Below are 9,499 nucleotides of genomic sequence, written 5' to 3' on the forward strand. Positions count from 1 at the left end.
ATGTATTCTTGTACTTAGTTTAGCGTCACCATAAACACAGCTTCGCTTTGACACTTAATTCCAGTCATCATCACCATTGTCTACATCATCATCTGTATCCTCACTGTAATTTGTGGGAGACCACTCTTCTGCCTGCACCTGATTTGTACATGTTTTCAATTTGCAGAGGTGTGTGCACCAATGTAGTCCATTTTCAATGCAGGGACAACCATATTGCTTGCATGTTCTGGTGCATGTGCAGAAGAGAAGTTTCAAAACTACTTCAGGGGCAGATGGGATATCACACCAGTCAACGACAAGCTGTTCTTCAACACCATCATACTCTGTGTGCCATCCTTTTGCCATCAGGGGCAGAGATGTCAGGAGTACTCTACAAGCATTGCTTCCAGACTGCTGCCTGGTAGTTGGTATGCTGGCTGTGGTTTTTCAATGCATTGGCACAAGGTGGCAGCTGCCAGGACTCAGACTCCCCTTTCTTAGCATTAAACAGTCTGTACCTCAGATCATCAACACTAGTTGTCTCAGCCTTGACATTGTACAAGTGGCAAACAAAAGCTTCAAGTTTGTGATACAGTTATTGTGTAATGTCCCATTCCTTTCCTAAGTCTCCTAGTGCATCTTTGTATAGTTGATGTGCTTTCATCAATTTCAGAGCAGCCACTTTGTCACGTCCTGCAAATGCACTTATGGAATCACATCCTGTTATTGCATGAAGACCAATGAAGCCTCACAGTTTTCACCCCCAAGTACATTTGCAACCTTTTTTATGTCCACATACTTAATGCGTGCTGCAGTGCCACTTTTTTGCTGCATTGGACATGCAAAAACTTGGCTGGAAGTAGTACAAAGAACCAGGACATATGTATCATATGCAATGCTTTTAAGTGACTGGCCCCATTCAATGCTGCATGATGGGTATGGAGGAGAAGCCAGGTATCTGCTTCCTCCTAAGTGGACTCCAACTCCTTCACATCTGTAGAATCAATAGATGTTATTTTGAAACATTTTTCTTTGCGTGTAGCAAACATTTCCTTGCCAACAAATCTAAAATTGTTCTTGGACTGCCTCCATTCATCAACTATTACTTTGCTGAGACTATCTTTGTATGGAAGAACACACAAGAAACTTTCTCCATTGTTGCACACTATGCCCAAGGGAAATGTTTCTAAACTGGGTACTAGTTGATTCATTTCAACTCTGCCTGTCTTTCACAGTCCTTGATTGACTTCTTCCTATAGACATCAAATACAGCATCAATTCTCTTTCCGTCTGATCCCTCTATCATGGCAACTGACAGGAGGATATCTGCAACCTCTGCAACGTTTTGTGGTTCCCATTAACTTAATGAAAAGTACCATTCCATCAATATGACATCTTCACTCTTGAGAATGTTTTTATCTGATGGTATATTTTTTTAGCTCTTTTGTCAGTACTTCTTTACAAGCTTTGCGTGGTGACCCATCTGGATTTGCCAGTGCCAAAGGCATAGGGCCAAGGCAATGTGAAAGTACTTCCTTCATATCAAGGTCTCAGCGTTGAGTAATTATGATCATATGAGCAAACAGATTTTGATCTACTTTCAGGATGACTTCCTTTGGGCCACACTTGTATGATGGCTTTTTCTTTGTCAGGTTGCTGAAGGTTTTGAGGTTTTGCTTTTGCAGAAGATTGTCGAACTGCTTCACTGGGGTATCTTGTAGCCTTTGCTTTCTGAACTTCTGATAGGCCTCCTGTCCTTGTGAAAATGCATTCAGCAGGTCATTACAAATATCTGGAGTAACACGTCCTGTTGATATGCACACAAATTCATGTTCTCCAGGCTTGAATGGGTTTATCCAAGTATTGGCTAGCAAATTCACAAGACTTTTGACATAATTCTCCTCCTTGAGGATTCTGTCTTTTTTGCATGTCCTTGCGTTTCATATCAGTGTTGGAAAGATGAAGCATGTTCTTAAGAATTCTCAGGTATGAGGAACGGTATTCTGCTGTTACTTAGTACCGACTAAGTACACCTGGTTTCTGGTTTCATCATCCTTATCATCATCATCTCCTCTTACGCCTATTGAAGCAAAGGGCCTCGGTTAGATTTCACCAGTCGTCTCCATCTTGAGCTTTTACATCAATACTTTTCCATTCATCATCTCCCACTTCACGCTTGATAATCCTCAGCCATGTAAGTGTGGGTCTTCTAACTCTTCTGGTGCCTTGTGGAGCCAAGTTGAAAGTTTGGTGAATTAATCTCTCTTGGGGAGTGCGAAGAGCATGCCCAAACCATCTCCATCAACCCCTCACAATGATTTCATCCACATGTGGCACTCGAGTAATCTCTCTTATAGTTTCATTTCTAATCCTGTCTTGCATGGTTTAAGACTAAATATTAAATAAGTCAGTAATATATCTAAATATGACTGTCAAACAAGACTTTCAGTGTAAACATATCACCACTGATATGCCCACCTGCAAAACATTCAATTCCACACAGTAACTCTTGCACATCAACTGGGCGTGATTGTGCAAATAAATATACAGGTATGTACAAGTGGCCATTGTTACGAAAATGGCTGTCATCTCTTATTTCTCTATGCTCAAATTATCATATTTATTTACAAATTTAGTAGATAAATATAATGGTAATATATTGGACAACTGGGATTGTTATGAAAGAACATCTATACATATAAACCACTACAATGACAAATATTTCGTATTTCTGGTAGCCATGTAGCAAAATGGGTGCAGCATATCGCTTTTACTAGCATAAAAGTATTTCTTTTGTTATTTTCAGCATAAAAAAACATGGATATAGTCACCAATATTGATAAGATATGTCAAAAGATGAACAAACTGCATGTCATACGTAAGTTCGGGCAGCCATTTAAAAAAAATGGCTGCCATAATGTCTAGCTACACAGCTGGAATTGCTATCAACCATTTTTTACTTTATGTTGACCTAAGGAAAGTTTCCCAATTGGTTTCAGACTGCCCCACCCCCTAGGGGGTACCAACCAATCCCCTCAGCTCATGAACTAATGGCCTCCAAGTCATTAGTCCATATGAGCTGTTCCAAGGTTTTACAGGGTTGCATATTTTGTTATAGAAGGCAGCCGTCATAACGGTCTGGAATGAACTCGCCATAGATTAAACAATGATGACATCATGTCAGACTTATCAACATTAACAACAGTGGGAGCCACCTGACCAGTCTAAAGCAGTCTAGAGCAGTCTAAAGCAATGTTCTCGTCATCAAAGTCAAGTTTCCACCTTGTTTTACATTCTTCTTTGCGTTTACCTTATGTATATATTATGTAATTCAACTGAGGCTCATCCAAGTATTGATGTGCTGAGCAGCATACCCGCCAGTGATTACTGACGATAAACGTAGAACATAATCACTGATAGCTTTATCTCCACATAAGTGGTTATGTTTAGGTATGTGCATGAACCTGTTATAACACCTCATGTGGTACTGTGCAACTGCTTCTGGAAAATCAATGATGGCCCCTTTCATCCAGATTCCAACTGTTCGACCCCTCTCTTCGTTCCGTTGTTCACATATGTCTAAAAGTACATCTTTGAAAAAGGGATGAGATCAAGTCTATCACTGGTCTCACGCTTGACCACCCAATTCCACCACTCAGGATGTTATGTATTTTTAGGGAGATACATCTCGCCACAAATCGAGAAGTGTTTGTCAAACTGAAATGATGGCAGATGTGATTTTCTTATTCTGCTTGTCTGTGGTTCTTCACTGTTTGAAAAGTCTTTTTTACCTTTCTTTGTCACATACTTAGTCACATTCTGTCTGACTGTATAGGAATGGTAACATATTTTGTTACATTCCAAAGATGCTGCCTCTCCCTGTGAGTCAAGAAGTGCTTGTAGCTTGATATGATCATCAAAATCACCCTGCTCTTTACTCCATTGAGTGTTGGTTGGGTCCAATTTAACGACGTGAAGCAGAAGACATTTTCATGCTTTACCTCTTAAAGAAAAGAAAGATATGCCTAGAGTTAGGGGCAAAAATATGCACAGTTCATCATGAAAACGTCTTTATATTTTCTATAGTCTGTATTCTTGGTTTAATCAGCCGACCACTTTAGCATATTATAATGAATAAGGAAGTAATTTAGTTTTTTTTTTTTTTTTTTTTTTTTTTTTTTTTTTTTTTCCAAATCTATCACCATGCAAACGTGGGTATATAAGTATTGTTTGCATAACATTGTTCCTTTGTTTTCAAAATATTAAAGGAAATAGGGTTTTCGATAAAGGCTGGGCTACATTATATATATGTACAGACATACATATTGACATGAGAAAATGTTTGATATGTTCATTTGAATCTATGACCTTGAAAACATTGGGGCATTCACATTTTACTCGATGTTACTGAGCATAGTTTGCAAGATATTGGGAAAAATAGGTTCAATAATGGAGGATCTCATTTTGCATACATACAGTATATACGTGTATCCATATGAGAGAGCATTTAATGTGTTTATTGTGATCTTTGACCATGAACATATAGGAATACACACCATTTTTGAGAGGGTATGATGTACAGTTATCTAGATATTTAAGAAATTAAATTTCTGTGCAATGACGGCACTAATTTGCAAAATTGCTCAATATTGTCCAGAGGACAATCCAGCTGAATTTCCTTAGGAACCCCATAGGAATGTGATTCCGCAAAAAAATATTGTACTTATGAGAATACTAAGGTTCATTCAAATGGTAATAATTGGACTATGATATCTCTACAGAGTGTTCAGCAAACAAAATTTGTTACTATTGAAAGATAATTCACTCTCCAAACTCGAGACAATTTCCTCAATACAAACTATTACAATCTAGGATTGAAACTGTCAACAGTGAACATAACACGAGTCTACCTTATATTCTGTAAAGCAGATATATAATATTAATGGGAAAAACTAGTCTATTTTGGCTAACCTTTGCAATAAGAAAACGAATATTTAGTGCCAAACTCATGTTACACCTTTGGTGGAGCTATAAATAACTTTTAGGTGAAATAATTGTAATTCAACTTATGTTACAAGTAATTTCAATACTGTAAATGGTGACCCACTTAACTGATGTGTGTAGCACATCCATGTACTGCTTGTCAGAACAAAGAAGCAACGAGATAATGTTTATTGCGAGTGAAGCGAGCTATGCTTGAGCAAAGATCATATTTTGAGTCGCGGTAAATCACAATGCTATAGGGTGGAGCTTTTTGATGATTTTAGGCTGGACACAATTGACGCTCAAATATCAGTACTACCAAAAATTATCAGCCTAATCAAAAAGGCCGGATTCCTCTACAGAACAAGTTTGACTCTGACACCAACAAGAATACGAATATCTTACTGAAGACGAAGAAAAGACAAGTACTTAGAAATACGACCCACCAAAATAAAATAAGAAGTAAATAATTAACAATGTTTGACTAAGCCTACAGAGGTTTCTCATGCAGTCAATCTACAGGAAGGCTCACTAATAGATGCATCAAAACTGATTGTTCCCGAAACAAACATTGGCTCAACTCCTGGTCTTTGAATCTTAGCAAACTGAAGTCATCACTAATCAAGCTACCAAGCAAGTAGCAGAGGTCGAGGTCCATAAGAATCCATGATATTAAAGTAACTGATGGAAACCTAAGTAACAATGTACTGCCGCGAAGAAATAAATCCGGTTACAGGCATAACTGGTAAAATCGGCGAATTTAAAAAAAAAAAAAAAAAATAAATAAAGGATAAAGCAAGCCACAAAATTTCATGCTGCTGCAGTGATTGCTTCAATTCTGAATTTCACGAAGTTAAATACATAATGTACATAAACTTTGGAATCGGATTGATAACTGTCAAGAGCAAAAAATAGAAACCAGTGTAGTAAATTAGAAACTGCTGGTTTTATATATGCGTTGATTATCTGATAAAGAAACGTGCAATGGAAATTCTTCATTTTAGGAAATTTGTAGAATAACTTGACCATAATTCAAGTGATAAGCAGAAATAACACTTGGCAGAGTGATTATCCATCTTCACCACCTTAAAGTTCAATCCATACATGGTCTAAAAACCCGTTTACATCTTGGGAAAATTTGAAAGAAAATATAACTATCAAAAGATTATAACGCATTGCTATATGGTAACTGCATACTAACGATACTGTTCCATCAATGGGAAATTACAATCTAGCTGGGTTCCTTCTGCGATCTATAGTAATCATAAATGAACTTAAGATGTTTTGGTATTCAACACTCTAAAATTCTAATTAATGGGAGTTAAATCAAATATGAATAACAAACATTTCAATATTTGTATGTACAATCAATTCTCTTACAATCATAATTTGCCAAACTCACCCAAAAAATTATTAAATATTAAAGAATATATCTTATTAATTAGAGAGCTTAATGCTAACAATTCCCTATAGAACACTAATTGCACTGCGGTCAATATAAAATGTTCCAAGGTAGTAAAAATAGGTGACTGATCATAACCTCTGAATTTTAAACGGGGACTGCAGTACTTGCTATTTAAAAACTTCGAATATATACTGTATATGCATCAATAGGTTTATATCTGTTCTACCAGTATTGTTGATAGTTTTAAATAGAACGCTAGAGTCCTAGGATTTCCTATTATAATACCAACTTCTCATTATGATATAATACAACTTGACTATTCCCATTCAATGATATAATACATATATAATATATATATATATATATATATATAATATATATATATATATATATATATATATATATATATATATATATATATATATATATATATATATATATATATATATATATATATATATATATATATATATGTATATATATATATATGTATATATATATATATATATATATATATATATATATATATATATATATATATATATATATATATATATTGTGTAGTTTGTTTGATGATAACTAGATATATATCAGATTCAGAATATAAACTGAAATTTGATTTTGGAGAAGTGTAATAGATTTTAGAAAGTTTCTTGTTATATATCATAATAGTAATTTACATAAATAAAACATTCTAGTTAAAATCCTTTTTCGCAAGAGAGATATTCAGAGCACTGGTGGAAAAAAAATGCAATGTAAAAAAAAAAAATAAAGAATGGGCTACAGAAAAAAAGTTTGTCTATTAGAAAAACCATTACTGCCTCTTAACATTAGCCTTAGAAAATTTCACTTGGCCATTACAAGTGTTGCTGTAGGCTTTTCAATTTAACTCAATTATGTCAAATTCTTTGAGATCTTTTAGCGTAAAGACGCTCGAGTTATTTGAGTAAACTATTTTGTCAACACGATCAGAAAGATGTCAATTTAAAAGCAATTTTCTCTTGTACATTCGTGTATGCAATGGGCATCATTACTCGTGCTTCAGAGTGGTTCCTGTTTGTACAAGTGAAGCATGCTCATTACCAATCGAGTTTGGATTGCTTTCTTATGAAGATGTCACCATAAACTTCGCAAAATATATAAAAAATCAGAAAGTTGTGGTTTCCCATCACTCGACGATTCGACATGGTCGCTGCTGGTCCCGTCGTCACACTCCTCTTGAGTCTTTCCATTGCAGGTAGGTCATCAGCTCATTTCGTTTAGTTATTACTTGTAAGTGGAAAAGAAGCGCCATCCTCTCAACTTAATAGCATGTAGCATTTGTTAAATATTTTCTACTTTGAATATGAGGGTTGAGTGATGATTTTCTTTTAAGCATTTATGTTGATTAGTAATATAGCTTACAACGACTTGTGATACGTAATGTAGGCCTACTACACTGAGGTACAGTAGTTCCCAGAGACTTTGTTTCAAGAAATAGTTTGGTCAGTCTTAATTATTAATTTCTTATTAACACCTTTCAATTTCACATTACTTGATATTATTATTATTATTATTATTATTATTATTATTATTATTATTATCATTATTATTATTATTATTATTAGCCAAGCTACAACCCTAGTTAGAAAAGCAAGATTCTGTAAGCCCAAGGGCTCCGATTGGAAAAATAGCCCAGTAAGGAAAGGAAATAAGGAAATAAACAAATGATGAGAACAAATTAACAATAAATCATTCTAAAACAGTAACAACTTCAAAACAGATAGGTCATATATAATCCATAAAAAGACTTACTGTATGTCAGCCTGTTCAATATAAAAACATTTGCTGCAACTTTGAACTTTTGAAGTTCTACTGATTCAACTACCCAATTAGGGAGATCATTCCACAACTTGGTCACAGCTGGAATAAAACTTCTTGAATACTGTGTAGTATTGAGCCTCATGATGGAGAAGGCCTGGCTATTAGAATTAATTGTTGGTTGTGGTGGCCTGGTGGTAGCGTCCCTGCCTGCTGATTGTCAGACTGTGGGTTAAGTCCCACGCAGACTCGTTAGTTCCCTTAGTCGGTGCAACTTCACCATATTTGTGAGCTAAAGATGGGGGTTTTGGGGGAGCCCATAGGTCTGTCTGCTGAGTCATCAGCAGCCATTGCCTGGCCCTACTTGGTCGTAGCTTGGGTGGAGAGGAGACTTGGGCGCTGATCATTTGTAACATGTATGGTCATTGTCCTGCTTGATGGGGCAATGTCACTGTCCCTTGCCTCTGCCATTCATGAGCGACCGTTAAATCCTTAAACGCGTTATCATCGATTCCCGAATATAGGAAATTTAAAGAATAAAAATCTATTTACATTTACAGGCCTGGCTTGGACAGCTCGTCTGCGTGCCAACACATGTAATTACAATGGCAAGACATATTGGGGAGGACAGGTAAGTATAAAAGCAAAGAAAAGCTTAAACAATCTATTCATAGATATGATAGGAACTTCAAAGGCTACTTCAAAAAAAAAAAAAAAAAAAAAAAAAAAATAGGGTTTCCTCCACCCAGGACCCATAAATCTTATTCTCGTTCCCATCATTCCACGTTTGTTTAAACTCCAAAGTTAAATCCGAAATATGAATAATCAAAGGGCAAATAAAGGGAAACCAAGCTATCTCAAAAGAGAAATAATTTACGATGATTTTTGAAACCCCATAGTATTCAACACCGTAATTCGAAAATAGTTATTATTTACCATGAATCCACTTGTATAATTCTTATTTGTAAATTTCCTAAATAACAAAGTATCATATTATAGTTATGGAAGCCTATCAAATCCAATATTTCCGACTAGTGTAAGAAATTATTTTGAAGGTTAAAATGCCTAATTTCACTATTGACTGAATGATGTAACAAGAATAAAGAGTTTGAATTTTCATTCTATGAAAACTTTAAATGTTTCACGTTTTGTCTACAACAACAAATAATGTAATATTCCCAGTTGCTAAAAATCTTAGAAGTGGTCAAGTTTGTTTTTTATATATTTATTTATTGATTTTCTTTTTTTTACAATTTTGCTGGTGATGTGAAATAATTAGCTTCATGCGAAAAACAGCACTATTTAATTGATAAAAAGCCAAAGGTGGACCTA

At 35.3% G+C, this 9,499-nt stretch overlaps 1 protein-coding gene across 1 annotated transcript in view; it reads left to right on the forward strand.

The window, feature by feature from the left end:
• The first annotated feature begins 7,547 nt into the window (after positions 1-7,547).
• LOC137650866 (mucin-2-like) overlaps positions 7,548-9,499 on the forward strand; it is an 8,907-nt gene continuing 6,955 nt past the window's right edge. The window contains exons 1-2 of the mRNA XM_068384020.1: positions 7,548-7,604; positions 8,728-8,798. Of these exons, the coding sequence (XP_068240121.1) occupies positions 7,553-7,604; positions 8,728-8,798 (123 nt within the window). The 5' untranslated portion in view covers positions 7,548-7,552. The remainder of the gene's footprint in view (positions 7,605-8,727; positions 8,799-9,499) is intronic.

This window comes from Palaemon carinicauda, chromosome 12, assembly GCF_036898095.1.
Source record: "Palaemon carinicauda isolate YSFRI2023 chromosome 12, ASM3689809v2, whole genome shotgun sequence".
In the NCBI taxonomy this organism is placed as follows: Eukaryota; Metazoa; Arthropoda; class Malacostraca; order Decapoda; family Palaemonidae; genus Palaemon; species Palaemon carinicauda.